The sequence below is a fragment of the Salvelinus namaycush genome, chromosome 5 (assembly GCF_016432855.1).
Source record: "Salvelinus namaycush isolate Seneca chromosome 5, SaNama_1.0, whole genome shotgun sequence".
In the NCBI taxonomy this organism is placed as follows: domain Eukaryota; kingdom Metazoa; phylum Chordata; class Actinopteri; order Salmoniformes; family Salmonidae; genus Salvelinus; species Salvelinus namaycush.
In genome coordinates this window covers 30,844,052-30,863,878 of record NC_052311.1, presented here as the reverse complement: position 1 = coordinate 30,863,878, position 19,827 = coordinate 30,844,052, and the positions used below count along the sequence as shown (strand labels likewise).

Genomic DNA, 19,827 nt, shown 5'->3' with positions numbered 1-19,827 from the left:
AGGAGAAACCACAAGACTAATATTCGAACTCTTAAAATATAAAGAACCCATGACATCCAAGTCCACTACAACCTTGCCATTGCAGGTCTCCAAGCTCTCAGAGAATTATCGAGTCCTTCTCAACTTCTACCACTAAAACACTGCACAGGGGAGATCAGTCCAAATCCCATGGTTCTGAGGGGAGTGGAGTGCTCTAAAGTCAGCCAGTCTTCAGATGTGTGTTTTGATTTTCAAGACAAGATGTCTGATTGGGCAAAAAATTAATTGAAATCATAGGAAAATTATGACGGGAAAGGAAGAAACAGGAAGAGAAGGAAAGAGAGAGGGGCCTTTGTACGGGTGGGCCTGGGTAACCTTGAGGCCCTCACACTAGTTCATTCAGGATCATAATGACCAGGCAATTATGTGAGAACAGAACACAGCGCTTAAACTACAGAATCTGCCAAAGACAGATGGCTGTGCTCAGCCCCAGGTCATAATATCTAACAGATGGTTGAAGGAAGCCACAGTTTTACATCTAAAAGTATAAAATATTGAACTTAAGATTTCTAAATTCTAACAGTCAAGAGTAGGCTAACGGTATGCCAAAGGTATGTGAAAGGTTTAAAATGAATTAATTGTGCAACATTGCAGTTTTTTTCAATCACTTTGGCAAATGTTTCAGATGTAAGTAGTATGTTTTCAAAACTCTAAGTACAAAACTCTGAAATGATAGCACTTGTAATGTCCCCTCTCTTACGTTCAGAACCTTTGATTGTTCCTTTGATTCATTGGGGGTTCACACATCTTTCACCCCTGAGTCATTCATGCTAAGTTTTATATGAAATACCATGAGCACATTTTGTTTAGTCACCAATACATCAGATAATGAATGATAGGCTCAGCATTTAGTCATTTTAACTACCATTTAATCCAATAGCAAAAATACAAGATACACATTTCAAAACGGTTATTTTTGTAGTTGTCACACCCTGACCTTAGTTATCTTTGTTTTCTTTATTATTTTGGTTAGGTCAGGGTGTGACGAGGGTGGTATGTGTGTTTTTGCGTTGTCTAGGGTTTTTTGTATATCGATGGGGTTTTGGTATTGTCTAGGTAAATGTAGGTCTATGGTGGCCTGAATTGCTTCCCAATCAGAGACAGCTGTTTATCGTTGTCTCTGATTGTGGATCCTATTTAGGTTGCCATTTTCCATTTTGGTTTTGTGGGTTATTGTCTATGTGATGTTGCATGGATGCATGCATTATTATTATTAGCGGCACGTTTAGTGGGCTTTATTAAAAGGAAGATGTATTATAATCACGCTGCGCCTTGGTCTCATCATTATGACGAATGTGACAGTAGTGCTGACTAGAAAGAATAGAAGATGGTAATTATCACTTTCCATATAGTATTTGACTAACTTGACATGCAGTTTTTTAAATAATTTGTATCCAATGGCAGGTCGTGAGCATGTTGAGAAATGTCAGTCTTAGTTTCATTATCCTTAAGTACATACATAGGACAAATCATCATACGTAGGCCGCTAGGTGGACTCGTCTAGGAATATAAAGTGAGTAGAGTAGTTGACGCCGCACTACAATTCCCGTTATGCACAACGACTTCGCCGGAAATACAGGCATGGGTCAAAGTTAAAACGCTTACCATATGCACGATGTGAAGAACGAAAGCGTGCACACTGATGTGCCCAAGTTGATTCAATTCGTTATCATTTCTGTTATTTAGTTGTGTTTGTTAACGTCGGGAATATGTCTCCAAAGAAGAAGCATGGGTCAAGTCATCAATTGACCCATTTGATCTACCGACATTTGAAGGAAAACGGCTTCCAGAAAGCTGCAGAAGAACTCAGAAAGCATGTGAAGGTCGCTACATCTATCTGTTTCATACGTCGTACATTGTAACATGTAACGTTAGTTATCACTCCATTAAGGGAAACTTCGCGACATATTGTTGCAGATTTGTACTTCCATAACGGTGTCGTTGTTACAATGTAATAACATAGTTGTAACAGTGTAGTTATCGAACAGCCAGAGCGCGCTTGAACAAGAGTCTACCTATGGGCCCTGCACTACTGTGCCATGGAGGCACAGACCTCTTGGTTGAGACTGTAGACTATACTTGGAGACTACACTAATAAATTGAATGTTTGTTATGTAGCTTGCTAGATTTCCCTTTGTCTGATTTTGCTTCTCTTAATATTTTGTCTAGGGCGGAGAACCAGAAGCCTTGTCAACTTCACTACTGGACATCTACAATAAATGGTTTGGAGAGTGAGTAGCTAGCCTATAGGTTTTCTCAAAATAATGGCCTGATTAACTGACGTCATTGCATTGGGTTGATTTTGACATTCAACTGTGTTCTTCAGTGCTTCCAAGAGTACAAAGACGGGAACAGAACCGGATTCTTCTGAGTTAAAAAAGAACCGCCAAGCAGACCCTGAAAGTAGCACAGAGAGCTCGAGTTCAGCAGAGGAAGAAGCAACACCTGTTAAAGGTACAGCCTTTTTTTCAGTAAACGTGTAGGAGACCAATGTAAACAACAACCAAGAAATTAGTAGTTTGGTTGTGGTTTAAATCTGAATATCATGCATGTCTTCTTCCTTGCTCTTGTCTTTCCAGCCTCCCAGACCCCAAAGCCTCAGAGCTCAGCTAAGGCCAGCCCAACTAAGGCCAAGACTGCAGTGCAGACGACTCTTGGAGGGAAGGGGACAGACAGCTCAGAGGACTCTGAGAGTGAGGAGCCACCGCCACAAGTAAGCAAGCACAGATGTAAACATACTGGTGAACACCAATAGAGAGACATGATTACAAATCAAATATAAACTCTTCTTCTCCCTGTTGTCACTGATGGAGTCTTCCTCTCCTCTGCTGTTTACAGACAAGCCCTGCAACGCCCAAAGCCTATCATGTTCCAGCTGCAAAGATCAAGGCCCAGTCAGAGGTCACGCCATCGACCCCAACCAAGGCCAAGTTAACAACCACTTCCACGCCTAAATCTGGGGCCTCCAGCAATACCACTGATACGTCTTCAGACAGGAAAGAGGCAACAACAGTGGTGAGTTAATCTATTCCTTTGTAGAATATTCTAAACCTTTCTTTACATTCACAAATAAAACCCTTTGTGTAAAGATTGTGTCACATCTCTAATTGTCTCGACATTGATTCAGAAAACACCAGTGACGCCAACCAGTAAACCAACAGCCAAGACGAAAGCTACTCCAACTAAAGCAGTGATTGTTGCTACTCCAAGCAAGGCCAAGGCAACAACTGCTACATCTACAGCATCCGACTCATCCAGTTGCAGTAGTGAGTCGTCAGATAGCGATGAGGAGAGTCCAGCGGTGGTGAGTTTACCTCGAGTGTGGATACATGATATGTTACATTCAGAAATTAAACCCTGAATTACATTTTATATTTGCCTCTTTTTACACCAATGTAGAAAACACCCACAACACCAAAAGCAACACCTGCAAAACCAGTAACGCCAATTAGTAGAACATCATCAACGGCCAAGCCAACAACCAAATCGAAAACTACAGCGCCAGAGACTTCCAGTGACACCTGTGATTCATCGTCAGAAAGTGAAGAGGAAGGTCCAACAGTGGTGAGTTTTTTTTTTTTTTTTTTTTTTTTTAAGACTTGAAATAACCCAAATCATTTCTGTATAAGTGTCTGTTCATATTCTCGCATGATAAACACAGGGTTGAACATTTTCTTCATATTACACAATTTAGAAAACACAGACAGCGCCAGTGAAGCAACAGACAGCAACACCAACAGCCAAGATGAAAGCCACCCCAGTTAAACCAGTGGTTGCTGCTACCCCAAACAAGACCCCAGCTAGTAAGGAGTCCAGTGACAGCATTGATTCATCATCAGACAGCGAAGAGGACAGTCCAGCAACGGCAAGTTTATTTTTTTTACTAAAACATTTATTTTAGTCCTATAGAATGATCTTATATTGTCTTACCCTCTCAAATGAAACAACGGGTTGAATATTATCTTCATATCAAACGGATTCAGGAAACAGCCACAACACCGGCGAAACCCGCTAAAAATGCTACCCCGGCTAGAGCAGCGACTGTTGTCACTCCAAGCAAGCCTAAGGCAACAGCCACTGTCACAGCCAAGACTACAACAGTAGAGTCATCTAGTGACAGCAGTGGTTCATCAGACCGCAACAAGGAGAGTCCAGCAACGGTGAGTTTTATTAGTCCATTTCTGTAGAGTATGGAATCATCTGTATGTTCTCTTCAGATATTTCATCATAAGTATCTGTCTTAACACTGATTCAGACAACAGCTGCCACGTCGAAAGCTACACCAGTGGCGCATCAGAAAACATCAACAGTCAAGACGAAAGCCCCTCCGAGAACTCGAGTTAAACCAGTGGTTGCTGCCACTCCAAGCAAGACCCCAGCTAGTAAGGAGTCCAGTGACAGCATTGATTCATCATCAGACAGCGAAGAGGACAGTCCAGCAACGGCAAGTTTATTTTTTTTACTAAAACATTTATTTTAGTCCTATAGAATGATCTTATATTGTCTTACCCTCTCAAATGAAACAACGGGTTGAATATTATCTTCATATCAAACGGATTCAGGAAACAGCCACAACACCGGCGAAACCCGCTAAAAATGCTACCCCGGCTAGAGCTGCGTCTGTTGCCACTGTCACAGCCAAGACTACAACAGCAGAGTCATCTAGTGACAGCAGTGGATCGTCAGACAGTGAAGAGCGAAGTCCCGCGGTGGTGAGTTTTGAAGAGTTCATATATCCCCGTGTAGTGTGAAATAATCTTCATCATTTGTTTTCTTTACACATTTCTTCACCGTTGTATCTGTCTTCACAATGATTCAGACAACAGCTGCAACGCCGAAAGCTACAACGAGGAAGCAAACAAAAGCAACATCAACAGCCAGGACGAAAGCCCCTCCGAGTACCCCACTTAAACCAGTGGTTGCTGCCACTCTAAGCAAAACCCCAGCTAGTAAGGAGTCCAGTGACAGCATTGATTTGTCATCAGACAGTGAAGAAGAGGGTCCGGCACCGGTGAGTTTTAAAGAGTTAATCAGATTCTGGCTGTATAATAATCTATCCTTTATATATTTATGAATGATATCTATTTCATCATCGTCACACCGCTGTGGACCACAATCTCAACACCAAAAGCCATACCGGTGATTCCAGCAATATGAGGACTCTGTTGAAATGAAACACTGGGTTAAATATTTTCTTTATATTGCATTGATTCAGAAAACAGCCATGACACCAGCCCCTCCTGCTAAAGCGGCGACTGTTGCCACTCCAAGCAAGCCTAAGGCAACAGCCACTCTCACAGCCAAGACTACAACAGTAGAGTCATCTAGTGACAGCAGTGATTCATCAGACAGCAACGAGGAGAGTCCAGCAACAGTGAGTTGGTATTAGTCCATTCCTGTAGAGTATGGAATAATCTGTGTGTTCTCTTCAGATATTTCATCATAAGTATCTGTCTTAACACTTATTCAGACAACAGCTGCAACACCGAAAGATACACCAGTGAAGCAATCAAAACCAACATCAACAGCAAGGACCAAAGCCCCTCCGAGAACTCGAGTTAAACCAGTGGTTGCTGCCACTCCAAGCAAGACCTCAGCTAGTAAGGAGTCCAGTGACAGCATTGATTCATCAGACAGCGAAGAGGACAGTCCAGCAACGGTGAGTTTTAAAGAGTTAATATGTTGCTGATATACATAATAGTCTAGCCCTAATATTTTCCTCAATACTGTCTATGAACGTTAGGGTCTCATTTTATTCATCTTCACGCTGCTGTAGACGACAACCTCAAAACCACAAACGACACCAGTGACACAAGCCAAACTGAAAGCAACGTCAAAAGCCAAGACGAAAGCCACTCCAGCTAAGCCAGTGGTTGCTGCTACCCCAAGCGAGGCCCAGGCAACACCCACTGTCACACCTACAAGGACAGCGCCAGAGTCGTCCAATGACAGCAGTGACTCACCATCAGACGTCCCAGATGAAGCCCCAGCAAAGCATGCTGAGGTTCGACTTAAGACCCCTGCTTCGGCTAAGAAGACCCAGAGTGGGAGAAAGGGAAATAAACCTGCTTCTAAGGACCTACTCCTACTGCTGAGCAGTCTTACTGTAAGATCAATATACCTCTTCCTGTTCAAACCAGGAGCTATGCTATGAGATGTCCGTCACGATTAACCTCGTTCTAACCTTTTGATATTCCTTCACCAGTCACCCGCAGCTAAAGCCATTGAGAAGAAGAGCGGCCGTAGTGGAGACTCCTCAGTTGAGGAAACTCCAGCTGTTACAGCAACACCTGCTGGTATGTACTGGTGTCATGGTGCAGGATTTTGGGGCAAATTCCTTAATGTGGCCCTATGTGTGTTCTGCATTGATGGTCTTCATTACTGTATGTTTTATGTCTCTTTTTTTATTGTATGTAGTTGCTCCAGCCACAAATAAAGGAAAGAGGGTGGCTGCAAAAGACAAGAAAGCAACCTCGTCGAAGAAAGCACAAGTACAGATACTAACTCTCTGTGTATTAAATTGCATTGACTTATTTTCTCATCCGTATGGTCATTGGGAACCATATTCCCTAAGTGCTTGTTAGCTAGATCATTCTGCGTAACTGAATTTGTCTTACCAACCCTTGTTTCAGGCCTCAGCTCCATCAGCCAAGAGGAAAAGAGGTGAAGACAAACCAGGGGACACGCCCGTTAGGGGCAAAAAGAAGAAGCCCTCCCCTGAGACTCTCATGGCTGCCCTGCCTCTGACCGTTCTTGGTCCTCCTCCTACAGGGGGAGACGACTCTGGCTCGGACTCTGACACAGATCTGGATGTGGAGAAGTGGAAGAGACTGGCACTGGAACTATCAGGTGTGAGAGAGGGAAAAACTGTGGAACAGGAGGAGGGCGAGTGAGGGTCAGGTGGAAGGGAGGGAGGGAGACCGAGGAAGAGAGCAGGAGGAAGATGAGTGGAAAGAGAGGTGTTGTGAGTCAGAGCGGGGGGAGGATTCAAAAGTGTCATAACAGCCAGAAGACGCACAGCATCACCCTTTAATAACTTACTTATGGAATAACTTTGAGTCAATATAAACAGAACTGTATGATGTCTTTTATATAAAGTACAGGTGTTGACAGTTGATAGTTCAGAGTAGGTCTCCAAGGGCGCCATGTTTATTTACTGTCTACCCACCTCTGTCCACAGACACAAACATCGCCAAAATGGACGCCATCACTCCACCTGCTCTCACCTCACCTGCCGCAGCAGCGAAGAAAACAAGAGCACCGAAGAAGCCCAGGGCTAAAGCTGCATCGAAGACACCTAAACTCAAGGCTGGCGCTGCAGTGGAAAAGTCTAGTGCTGCTGAAAAGGTCAAGACTACAGCTGAAAAGGGAGATGGGAATGGGAAGACCAAGACAACTGCAAAAGCTAGTAAAACCAAGTCCAGTCAGGCTAAGAAGGCAGCACCTCCCACCCCATCAGTTAAAACATCTCCCACCCCATCCCCTGAAGGCCAAGCAGAGATCAACAATAATACTGCCGACCTTACGACCGTGGCAGACAAACAGCCACCCACCATGCCTGCTACCCCAACACCTAATGGAAATCCGTCAGCCAAGAGGAAGAGGGAAAATAAGAACAATATGACTAAAGCAGATGACAATTCACCACAACCCCAAAAGAAGAAAAGGGAAACTGGCGAAGAGAAGACTGATGAAAAGAAAAATGAGACTGTAGAAGAGAAGGAAAAGAAGAAGACGGCTAAGGAGAATGGTGCAAAAAAGGAGAAGGGAACGAAGAAGAAACAGGAGGAGATAAGAAAGGAGAATGAGACTAAGATGGAACTGGAAAAGGATAAGAAGAAGAAGCAGAAAACGAATGAGAACTCTGTTGACAAGGAACCACCACCTCCATCCACCACAGTAACACCTGATCCTCCAACAGAGAAGAAAAGTGAGTGACTCTTCCTCTAAAAACCTTGTTTCAGAAAATGAAAAAAATGTTGTATATTAGTCTATACTGAAAATGATTGTGTAATAACATTTATATAAATAAAAACTCTACAGAGATGAAAAAGCTGAAACTTTCAGCGACTGCAGTGCCTGAGATGCCAGTCACACCTGCCCAAGACTCCATCCCTGTACAGCACCCTCCAGCACCCACAGAGACCCCACCTAAAAAGGTAAGTAAGTTTACCTCATCTTCATCATCAAGGCACAGAAGTTATAGCTAGACATTGACACATGCTTTTTCTTGACCTTGCATTCCAGCATGCGTATAGTACTCACTGCGCGTATAGTACTCACTGCATGCCTCAGCTCTCATACCTATACCTGGCAAACATAACAGAGCTGTAAATGTTTTGGGGTTTTATTCTCCTCAGAAAAAGAAATCATCTAAGAGTAAGAAAGGCCTTTAGAGATGAAGACTATCTTAAAGGGGCCTCTCAAGTGTATGTGGACCTGGACGCATTCTACCTAAATGGCAGTGGAGCAATAACGGGTAAAGACTGTCTGTCCACACAATGGTCTCCCTAGACTAGATCAACTGGGGATTTGTTCTATTTTTTTTTTTTACATTGTATACTGTAACAAATTAACTCTTTTCCTGTTTTGCTAAAGTGGAAATAGTGTTTTTTTTAGCCTATTTTTTTTAACTGTAAGTGCATGTCCTGTACAGGTTCTAACTGTTTTCCTATTTGAAGATGGCATACTATGATGTGCTGCAGCTGTTTTTATGTTACCGTACATTTTAATTACGGTGTTTTCTTGCATGTTCTTGTGACAGCGAAAAACAGAATGATTTATGGGAATGTTACGTTTACGACAGCGTCTGCTGCTTTGCCTCACATGGTGGATAAGGCCGATCCTAAGTCGAGGGAAGGATCAGAGGAACCTCAGAGCCATTGTTTAACCCTTACACCCTAGTAATGAATGCATAATAGGAAAATGAGAAATACTACTAGGATTTTTTTTTTTTTTTAAGTTTCATGGTCAAATGTATTTACTGTATCTTTTTCACAAAATGAACTCATTTTTCCACAGTTTGTGTCCATTTTGTTAGTGGGTTTGAGGTGCCAAAAACTTGTCTTTAAGCACTTTCTCTTTCTGGTGTTGGTGTCTTCAGCGCTTTGATGAATTGCTTTCCAGAAGGGACTTTGTGGCATTTATAGCTATGGTAATTAATGGCACTGCCAAGGTGGAGAGGTCTAGGAAAATATAAATCATTGTGATTGCGGCGGAGCGGTTCCTGGGGCTGAAAGATTTCTCAGCGAAGGAGTTAATGCCCAGCTAACAATGACCTGTCGGTCCACCAGCGTTCTTTGGGTGGCACGCCATCGGCAAGATGGTCAGCGATCGCTCATCCATCCACTAGCGTTTCTTGAGCGGCAAGCTGCTATGCTAGGTGGAGGTCTGACCTTCAGTGGAGGAACGTCGGCATGCGGACCCGTGCGTGCGACCTGCTGTAACACCTTCTCATAAATTGAATAAGTACTGCTACTATTGCTGAAAACCAGATTTAAAATATTGTAATGACCCGGCTGGGTCATTAAAGAGAAAAGAGACGGACTCTAGGTGTGCAGGTTAGAACACAGGTTTATTCCTAAACTGGGCTATTGTTCAGGCCACAGCCCACGCCGCTAAATGCCGAACGTACACAATTATACATGTCGAGTTAAGGGTCACTCTCATAGGAACAGATCAAGGCCCGAACAGAAGAGAGATATGAGACACTAATCCCTATTTATGCATTTCCAAATCCCGCGGGATTACCCATCATACCCCCCCCCAACCTTTCCATCTGTCCTGACATATTTAACCCCTGCTAGTAGCCATGAGAACCATAACACACCCACAAACACAGAACACAATACCGGGTCGTTACAATATATATATATATATATATAAACCACACAGATTTGACAGTTGAACTGTACCTTTCAACATTTTCTGGAAAATGCCCATTGTAGTTCCACATTTTGTAATCGCGTAATAGCAAGTTCCACAACTTTTGCGTGTTCTTTTAAGTACATAGCTTGCATACTCACTCACAATATGTAGTGTTGATTTGACACTTCGCATACCAATTCAGTTTGTGATTGGTACTTATGGTTAGAACCTGCTTGAACAACAAAGCAACACCTATCGATGACAAATCTCAATTTTTTTCCTGAGCTGTCCTCTCCTGCCCTCCCTCACTGCAAGATATCGATCTCTAAAATGTTTAATTCTAGTTGTCATACCTGAGCCTTGAGCCTGAGGAACAAGGTAAAGAATCCACAAATTCAAGCTAACACCTCATCCGATCAAAACACCCAATTAAATTGTCCAAAACGTTGTACCAATCATGACATTCATATGGGGATAAGTGGTAGCACACAGCAGGTAAAGGACGTCTTTTAATGGTGACTCATAACCTTTCGAGAATGATGGTGTTGTATACAGCTGGTATGAGTACCTTTACTGCTCGATTCCACGAATATAGAAGTGCAAACACCGTACGACTTAATGTGAAATTCATGTAAAGCCTTAGTCGTTCCGATACATATTTCAGAGATTGTCTTCCATTGCGGACCTGCACCCAAATTCTCAAAAGGTCGTGAATCACCATTAAAAAATATGTTCTTACCCTCTGGTTTGCGAATAACCATTAAAAAAGGCGCCCCTTACCGGCTGTGTGGTACACATATAAACGTTGTCCTTTGGAATTCTCTGGGGGGAACAGCTCATCTGGATCACCTTGCTTACGCATCTGTCTCTATTAAAACCCAGTCGGCGTCTCTGTGGTCTCAGTATAAAGCCAAGGTGAGTTGATGTTACCTAAAAATTCATGTACGTTGAGATATTAAAAGTATGTTTAAGTTTGTTTTTGTTTGATATGTTATATCGTGACAAACAGTATGGCTAAGGTTATCGTTGACAAGGATCCTAGGAACGGTCATGTGTCAATAAGTCAATACCTTCAGGGTTAACATTAGGGACTTGAAGTTAGTTGACGGACACTAACGTTAGACTAGCTAACGTAACGTCCCACCTTACAACATCTGTTCATACAAGGTTGTCAGTGTCCCTCCAAATCCATGTTGATGGCCTTCCTCTATACAAAGGCCATCCAAATTGAAAGAAGAAACCAACCAGTCTTGATTTCTTGCATGACTTGAGGAAATGCAGCAGCTGGGAACTGAAGGTGTTTCTTTGGAGACAAATCTTAAAGTCCAAATCTCTGCCATTATTTGTGAAGCACCAGCAAGGGCCTTTGTCAGAAATGCAAAAGGTCACAATGGCTACTATGGCTGTGACAAATGCCGTCAAATGGGAGTCTACTACCTGAATCGTATGACCTTCCCAGAAACAACAGCCGAGCTCCAACCACAACACTTTTGATGATTTCACTGATGACAGAGAGACAACACCTTTAGGATCATCGTCAAATGGTTTGGTGACGCCGTTTCCTCTTGACAAAATGCTCCTGGTATGTTTGAGAGTTACACGGAAACTGATAACTATGGCAGAAAGGGCCACTGAAAACATGTTTAGGTCCAGCTGTTGTCAGAAATGTATCTTCACAGCTGACTGACCTAAGACCTCACACTCCATCAGAAATCAAGAGAACCACTGAATGAGTCTGACCGTTGGAAGGCAACTGAGTTCTGTACATTCCTCTTGTACACTGGGCCTGTCTGTTTAAAAGGGAATATTCCAAGGGTGATGTATGAAAACTTAATGTTGCTTGCAGATGCCATGACTATCTTCCTAAGTGTATCCTTGTGTACAGACTATGCAGGAAACCTCCTGGTTTTGTTTGTGGACCACTGAAGCTGACTGTATGGGAAGGTAAACATAATATACATTGCCTAACCCATCTCAGCCATGAAGCACAAGCATTGTGTTGACAATATCTCTTGCTTCCCCTTCGAGAATTTTCGTGGCCAGTTATAAATAATAAGAAAACGTTCTGGTTAATTTCCAGAACGAAGATGACAGTTTAGCTGTCATCTCAAAAACCTGGTGCACCAAGGACAAATGTTACTGGCCTCCATACAAGAGCCAAGAGAAGTGAAGGCAGTGATGTCACATGAACGGCAGACATTGATACACGGGAGGTGTATTCAATTAAATTACTGAAGACAGAGTGAGTACTTTAACAGAATATTAAGATACTAAATGTCTCGTTTGCAGACATTTACAGATTAACTGATTCTGTGATGTTTCAGATTCCTATGAGAAAGCCCATGAGTGCCTGATTCGAGCAGAAAAACATTCAAGCCTGGAAACAGAGCCAGAGTCTCACCAAAGAAAGAGAAAGTAAGATTTAGTATTTGAACTAAAAAGGAATCTTAACACTAGTACTCTGAAAACTTCATGCTTGCTGTCATTCCCAGGCGAAATCCTAAGTTTGATCGAACCGAATGAGTCTGACGCTGATCACAACCAGCACGATGCAGCGCCAAAGACCCACAAATTCACCCCAAAAAAGGGTTGATTCCACGCAAAAAAAAGTATATCCAAGATTTCATTACTTGGCAATGAATTGTTCATACAAAGTACAAGTCTAATTTTCACAACCTGCATTTCATTCGCACAGTATCTTCTAGACCCACTTTGTCACTCTCTGCTGGGGGGGGGGGGGGGGGGCTCTTATGTACTGAATGTAATGAAGTATATCGCATAACATTATTCGTTCTTAAGCATAATGTTATGTTTTTTGAAGGAATGCTGAAATAGTTGGGCTGTGAACTCAGAGGTATAGAACAAATAACTATGCTTAACTTTGATATGAACAGGTCCGCAGTCTTCTTCGTCACAGGCGCCAGCTGCTCACCAGTCTGAAGGTACCGGATCTTGCCCATCATATTATCGGAGGAGCAAAGGGAGAAATTCTCCACAATGTTAATCTTTTCACACAAAAAAACCCATCACGGTTGTGATTCACAATAAGTATTGCTTTCATGCAACGATTATCAACAGAAACAATTTGTTCGATTTAATTCAAAACATTTTACAAGTAGGATATAGAAATAGCGGAGAAATGTGACAGAAAATGTAACGTTAATGGAAAGTGTTCGTTACCTTTGCTAGCAAGTAGTCGAAAGCGAATACTTGCAGTCAAAACATTGTTCAACTGGGAAAGTTTGCCGCTAGCTAGCCATGAACAAACTTGTCTTGTTCACTCCATGTGTTCACACATGAAACACGTCAGTTGACTGATTAAGATTGCATGCGCTTCATTCCTCCAGCAGTAGCTAACTTCCAAATCGAAGGTTACATATGTAACCACGGTTATGTGAGCTATATGGATCACTCCGCATCGGAGGGATACATCCGAGGTGAGGATTTACAGATTTACTCCCGCGTACACCTGTGTCACGGCTGGGGTCTGCCCCTATATATAGACCCCATGGCCGTGACACGTTCTCTACATCATTTTTGAGGCGCCTCTAGCACTGTAGAGGATTGGAGTGATCCATATAGCTCACATAACCGTTGTTACATATGTAACCTTTTATGTTTCACTATATTGGATCACTCCAATATATTGGTATACCCGTATCAGATTTAGTCAGTGCAGTGCTTGCCAGCGGCGCAGGACCGAGACGCAGAGGCCTTCAATGTGGAAGGGGGGTCCCGGCACAGTTCCCGGAAGGGGAGGCGTCCAGTACTGCTGAACCAACCGCAGAGGGAGGTGCCACATTTACCCGATAGTACCTAGCAAAGGTGCAAAGAGGAAGCCCAGCTGGCCGCAACACAGGTATCAGCGAGGGGCAGTCCTCTCAGTAGAGCCCAGGATGCAGCCATACCTCGTGTTGAATGTGCCAACACAGATCCTAGCACTGGCCTGCCAGCCAGGTGGTATGCTGTCGTAATCGTGTCCACTATCCAGTGAGATAGTGGACACGATAGCCCAGCCCCCAGGACTCTCACCATAGCAGACAAAGAGCTGGTCTGTTGTTCTCACTGACCGTGACCCCTCCACATAAGCAGCCAGTGCCCTCACAGCATGCCACACAGCATGCCAGAGGGAGGCCCAGACTCCCCCACCACTGCCGGGGGGGGGGGTCCCTAAGCAGACAGGATAAAAGGGATGTCCACATGCCTGTCTGACAAAACCTTCAGGAGGAATGAAGGGCGGAGAGATATACTCCTCCCCCCGGGTCCATCTGTTATGCGGAGTGGCACAGGGGAACCCAAGAGCGGACTTACACGAGGAAACAGATGAATGAACCAAGGTATTTATTGTAACACAGGGAGCTATGGAGTGCAGATGCAGGGAAGCTTGGATGAGTTGTAGGAAACTAAATGTGGGGCAGGCGTGCTCTCATGAGGATTGAGTCAAGTTCCATGCCAATGAAGGCCACCATCTGGGTGGGCATCAGACAATGACTCTAGTCGTTTACAGTAATGCCCAGCCCGCCGATGTGGGCCTGCGTCCTGGTCAGGGCACAAATCAGCCAATCATCCAGGTAATTGAGGATCAACAACCCTCGGGATGTGATGTGCCAGGACAGCGTCCATGCACTTTGTGAAAGTGCGGGGTGCCAAGGAGAGGCCGAAGGGAAGAACCATGAATTCGTAAGCCCGCCCTTCGAAAGCGAATCGGAGGTACTGCCAATGAGCTGGATGAACAGGAACATGGAAGTACGCATCCCTCAGGTCCAGCGTCAAAAACCACTGGTCCCTGGACACGGCCTGCAACACGCGGGCATGGGATAGCATATGGAACCTCAGTACCTTCAAGTACCCATTGAGGTTGCGGAGGTCCAGAATCGGTAGAAGCCACCTAGCTGTTCTGATGTCTCCAGGTGTGAGGAGATCTCCAGCCGCAGGGTTTTCCTCAGTGGGTCGGCCACCGTGGTGACATAAAGGCCCCTGAAGGATGAGGGCCAACACCGGAATTGGAGTCGGTACCCTTCGAACACCCATGGGGACTCCACACACTTCTCCCACTTTGCCCTTTGAGACCAGGAGAAGCGGCCGGGGAAGGGTGTATCAGGGGTCCTGCCTCTGTCACCCCGAGCGCCTGGGTCCCCCAGGCACATCCCTATGGCGGTGACGATTGACAGGTTGTTGCGCCACCGCAAGCTGTGCCTCTCCCCACTGTCGTTCCTCAGCACGAGGCGAAGGGGCAGGAGAGGGACCCCACCGTCGTTCGGGTGCAGATGGGTGGCAACGGTCCGTCTGCCTTGGACCCGTGGCCTGAGGCAGCATGAACCGTCTCAGGGTCTCCCGGTCCCTACGAACCTTATCGGTCTGCTCCAGAATGTCATTAACCCCTGGGCCAAACGTTAGCCCTGGGGTGATGGGGAGAGTGGCACATGTGTTCCGGAGAGCAGCTGGCAGACAGGATTGGGCCAGCCAGAGATGGTGCCAGGAGGTAACCACCTGCGCCATGGCCCATCCATTGGAGCGGGCCACATCCCTCTGTAGCAGGGAATGCAGGCGAGACACCTCCATCGCTTGCCGGAGGACCTCCTCTGTGCCCCCCTGCAGCCGGGGCAACAAAGTCTGCAGGTAGGCCTGCAGCAGCATGGCTGCGTTGGTACGGCGGCCAAGAGAGCAGAGGGACCCATATGTGGCCGCATCAAGTCCGCATCAAAGACTCTGGGGGGGTCCTGGCTTCAGTCGCGGGTTCCGCCCTATAATCTCCAGGACCATGGCCGCTATTATGGTGTCCATGGTCGGGTACTCCCGGAGGCCGAGTGACTCTGCGCCCGCAACAAAACTTTGTGGTCCAGTCTCTGCTGTAAGTCGGAAGCGCCGCCTCGAAGAGGACCAGCTCTCCTACAAGGCTTTGCGGAACGCAGCAGGGATGGGGAAAGCTGGAGAGTCATCACTGTCCACCAGTTTGATGTCCAGTGCAGTGGCTACCCGAGTGAGTAGGCCGCTCATAGCCTCTCAAACCGCTGAAGCCCCACTGTCGGCTTCTGATGGCCTGTCAGCCTGGTAGCCCCGCTCATGGTGCTGAACAGTGCCAGCATCATCCCCCAGGAACAACATATCACTGGCCAACAGGGAACAGCTGTCGTCGCCATCGAAGCTATCAACCTCCTGACGCAGGGCATGCACACTCCGTTCAAGATGGTCCCAGTGGACCGACTCCTGCCCCCGTCCAGGACTGTCAGCAGATGGGCTCTGCCTGCGGTGGCTCCGACCACACTTCCTGGGAGGAGTACTGGACCCAGTAGATGGACTAAAAGCTCCCTGGCGCACCACTCCTGAGGGAGGGAGCTTGTCCCCAGCATGACCCAGAGCCTAGCCGACCCACTCGCGCATGGCCTCCAATCGTGCCAGGTGCAGGCGTTCTGAGAACACCACACAAAACAGGCATCCAGTAGGGCACTCCACGCCCTCTCCGCGTGGCTCAAACCCAGGTAATGCATACACTAGGTATGCGGAGTTCCAGGGGGGATGCCACCATCACACCTGTCACAAAGGGAAGCCATAAACTCAGCCAAGCCAGCAAGGCCACGGAGCAGGGGTTCAAAACCCTGGGAGAGTTTCTGTCGTGACCCACTTGGAAAGAATAGGAACCCGGTGAGGGATAAATTACCCAGTATCTCTGGAAAAAAAACAGGAAAGACTTGTGTGGATAAACAGGCAGACAAAAAACAGCAACCAGGTAATGGATTTAATTTATGGGTTTTCTTACGCCAACTGCAATATTACCTAGCCGGTTTAATATCCAAGTAGAAAACAAAACAGCACCATATGATGGAGTAACTCCGTTAAGGAACTCCAAAGTTAATGTCTCAACGTAGTGGAAGCCCACCACAATACTCTTACATTCTGCAGGGGAAAGAAAAAAAAACCTGTAGGGTAATTAGCAGAGAACCCGCGCTAGGCGCGGGGCATGTTAAACCAATTCGCAACACACACAGAACAAGCCAGTCTGCAAGTTGTGTAAGGAAAATATAGTTTGTGGCAGCAAGAGCCACCATGGATGCACACGGAGTCGTAGTGTAACGCTAACGAAACTCAAGCACGACAAACCACGGGCAGAAGATACAGATCAACCGAGTGGCGCACTCGAGGGGCTGGCCAGCTGGCAAACAGCCAGTGAGTATACTTCCACGCAAGCTAATACGCTTAACAGTGACTTACCAAGCGAACTTCAGAAAGTTTGTACCTCAAACCATACGGACGTCATCCGAGAAAATTAAAGAGAACGTATGTCGCGGACATGTGGTCTATATATAGGGGCGGACCCCAGCCGTGACACAGGTGTACACGGGAGTAAATCTGTAAATCCTCACCTCGGATGTATTCCCCCGCCGTGGAGTGATCCAATATAGTGAAACATAACGCTTTTTCAAACATAACGCAGTTCAAACAGCACAATCCTCCTCATCACTGGGCCCTGCTGCTCGTCAGTCTGAAGGTAACTGCAACGTGTGCTGCTTAGTTGTAGTGTGAGGGGCTCCATAATTACATAAAGTGGAATGTTAAACAATGTTGATCTTTTTTTTTTTTTACTGTTTTCATAGAGCTTTTATCTTGTCATTCGAAAGGAATAGGTTTCCAAAGTTTATAACTCGCCCACTGCCATATGTTAAGATTGCCACTGGCTGATTCTTCAGCACCTGAGTAAATTGTCAGAGGATGTCCGAGAGTTGCAATACCACAGTAAACAGGAACCTCTTAATGCAACTGACCAATGGGTCTCATGGGGACATGGTTTTGCCAGAGGACATTGTGCTTCCTCTGAAGGACAGGCTGATGCTGGAGGAGCTTGAACATCAGCTTGCTGGGAATGATGTGCTTCAGAAGAAATTGCTATGTTCACTCGCAAGCGGTAAATTGCCGTGTGCCGCTTAGGCCGCCCATTGTGACTCGCTTGTGGGCGTGCTGGCAAAGTATGGCAGCATGTTCGATTTTGCGTCAAGATTTCAGCATAGCAAGTTTGTATGAAGGTCTGGTTATTAAATGGGTAAATAGTTCAATAGTAATATGCTCTAAAACGCTCTGGTGACAAACAAACGTTGCTGCTCTGTTTCCAACTGTCCACTTGGCTGGGAGAACCTAGTCAAGTAAGTAAATACATTTCGATGTATTATTAGCTAACTAGCTACAATGCCGACTAACTCAAATGAGCTGCTAAATGAGCTAGCTAGTTGGCTAGCTAGCTATCTAGCCAACTTTACATCCTGTATAGATAGCTGGCAAAGTGAATTAAATATCATCAGCTACCTAAATTGATATTAGCTAGCTATCTTGGTGTATATATCATTTGTATGCATTTGTAGGTAGCTAGCTAACAGCCATAGAGGAAGGTAAAAGGATAATGTTAGCAGCCCCAACTTTCGAAGTGAGAGAGTTCGCTATTCTGGTTAGGGCAGGTACTTTTGTGTGGTTCCATTTGCCTCCTGGAGGAATTCAGGCATGTGAAGGCTACCTGTGTCCTGCATAACTTCGTGAGGATGGACACGAGGACCAGGAGGGGATCTGCAGCTCACCAGGGGTGCCAGAGGAGAAGTCTGGTGCTCTGCAGGATGTTTCAAGGATGGGGTCCAACAACGCAGCAAGAGAGGCAATCTGTGTGCGGGAGATCTTCACCTCTTACTTCTTTGAAGAGGGTGCTGTTCCCTGGCAACACCATAGACTACACTATGCACAACCAAAGGCTCTTTTAAGAGCCATTCACATTGCAATAAGAGTATTCTTCCATTTACTTAGCTATGTCAACTGCAGTTACTCAATTCCCAGTTTCTCTCCCTTTGATTTCTACTTCACAGGTGAGGGTGCAGTTTAGGTGTGAGGGTGCAGTTAGGGTGTGATATCTATACAAAAACAAAAAATACTATTTTAAGTCACCCATATTGAAAACATTTAGAACAATTAGACACCCTATAACCCACACCTCCACACTCATGTATCAATCTGATTGATGGATTGTGTTGTGTAAGCAGACCCAGGTGTATATTTGTTCCTCCTTCAACCTTCAAAGAATAGGCAAGAGGGCCAACCATGGAGAATAGTAAAACACTTCATTATTTATATAACTAAGCTATATTGTTTGTCCTCATGTGTACGTTCATGTTTTTCAGCATAAAGTACTCTGCAGCCACTTAGTGTGGACACCAGGTGAGGCCACAAACACAGATTCCTCTTTAACTACCTTATTTTCTCAATAAATTTCTCCTTCACCTCTAAGCTATATCAGCTGTGTCGGTGAACCCCTCCCGCATCTGAACTGGCTACGTATAGGGCACAACATGATCACAGGTGAGAGTTCACTTGGTCAGGTCAAGAGGAAGTATTATTAAAGCAATACTTTACATTGAAATAGAGATGCAGTAGTCCCAGAGTTAATGATCCAAGGTCAATTTTGCATTTCACCTCCTGATGATTATGATGACTGACAGTGTTAGAATAAAAAAAGAAAACAAGACTTAAACATGCAATCTCTCACTCTCCATCTGTCTCTCGTCTGCAGGTATGTTTTGATGTGAGAGAAGATGCCAACCCCCAGTCCCGTCATCGCCACCTCACCTGCTCTTAAGATAACCTTCGGGCCGACTGGGAGCCCAATGCTGGTTCGAAGACACCACTAGAGACACTATTATGTAATTGTGATGAACTGAGAGAATATTAGGATAGCACTGTGATTCATTAATCATATGCTGCCTTCCCTGCTCCTATGTTCATACCTCTTTCCCTTTCTGTCTTTTACACCTCTCTCACCACCACCTCTTTCTTCCTCTGTTTTTATAATGCACAACAGATGTGCATTGAAGTACAGATTGAACTTGTATTTATAATATTAGAATCATAATATTTATAATGCATGTATTTATAACACTTGGATAATTAACT

At 45.1% G+C, this 19,827-nt stretch overlaps 1 protein-coding gene across 2 annotated transcripts; it reads left to right on the top strand.

Annotated features, from left to right (window-relative positions):
- The first annotated feature begins 1,644 nt into the window (after positions 1–1,644).
- LOC120048188 (nucleolar protein dao-5-like) lies at positions 1,645–9,059 on the top strand. Of its 2 annotated transcripts, XR_005476986.1 has the most exons (22): positions 1,645–1,862; positions 2,209–2,270; positions 2,366–2,493; positions 2,619–2,752; positions 2,878–3,054; positions 3,167–3,343; positions 3,439–3,603; positions 3,734–3,904; positions 4,023–4,199; positions 4,295–4,483; positions 4,602–4,751; positions 4,859–5,050; positions 5,255–5,413; positions 5,510–5,698; positions 5,816–6,145; positions 6,245–6,335; positions 6,457–6,530; positions 6,672–6,888; positions 7,220–7,969; positions 8,083–8,198; positions 8,400–8,518; positions 8,804–9,059. XR_005476986.1 is itself a non-coding variant. In XM_038993952.1 (21 exons), exons 1-21 carry the CDS (start codon positions 1,749–1,751, stop codon positions 8,433–8,435), a joined length of 3,798 nt encoding a protein of 1,265 aa, XP_038849880.1. In that variant the 5' UTR covers positions 1,645–1,748; the 3' UTR covers positions 8,436–9,059. The 2 variants fall into 2 exon arrangements, 1 of the variants encoding a protein (XP_038849880.1); XM_038993952.1 differs by having other exon boundaries at positions 8,400–9,059.
- Positions 9,060–19,827: the final 10,768 nt, after the last annotated feature.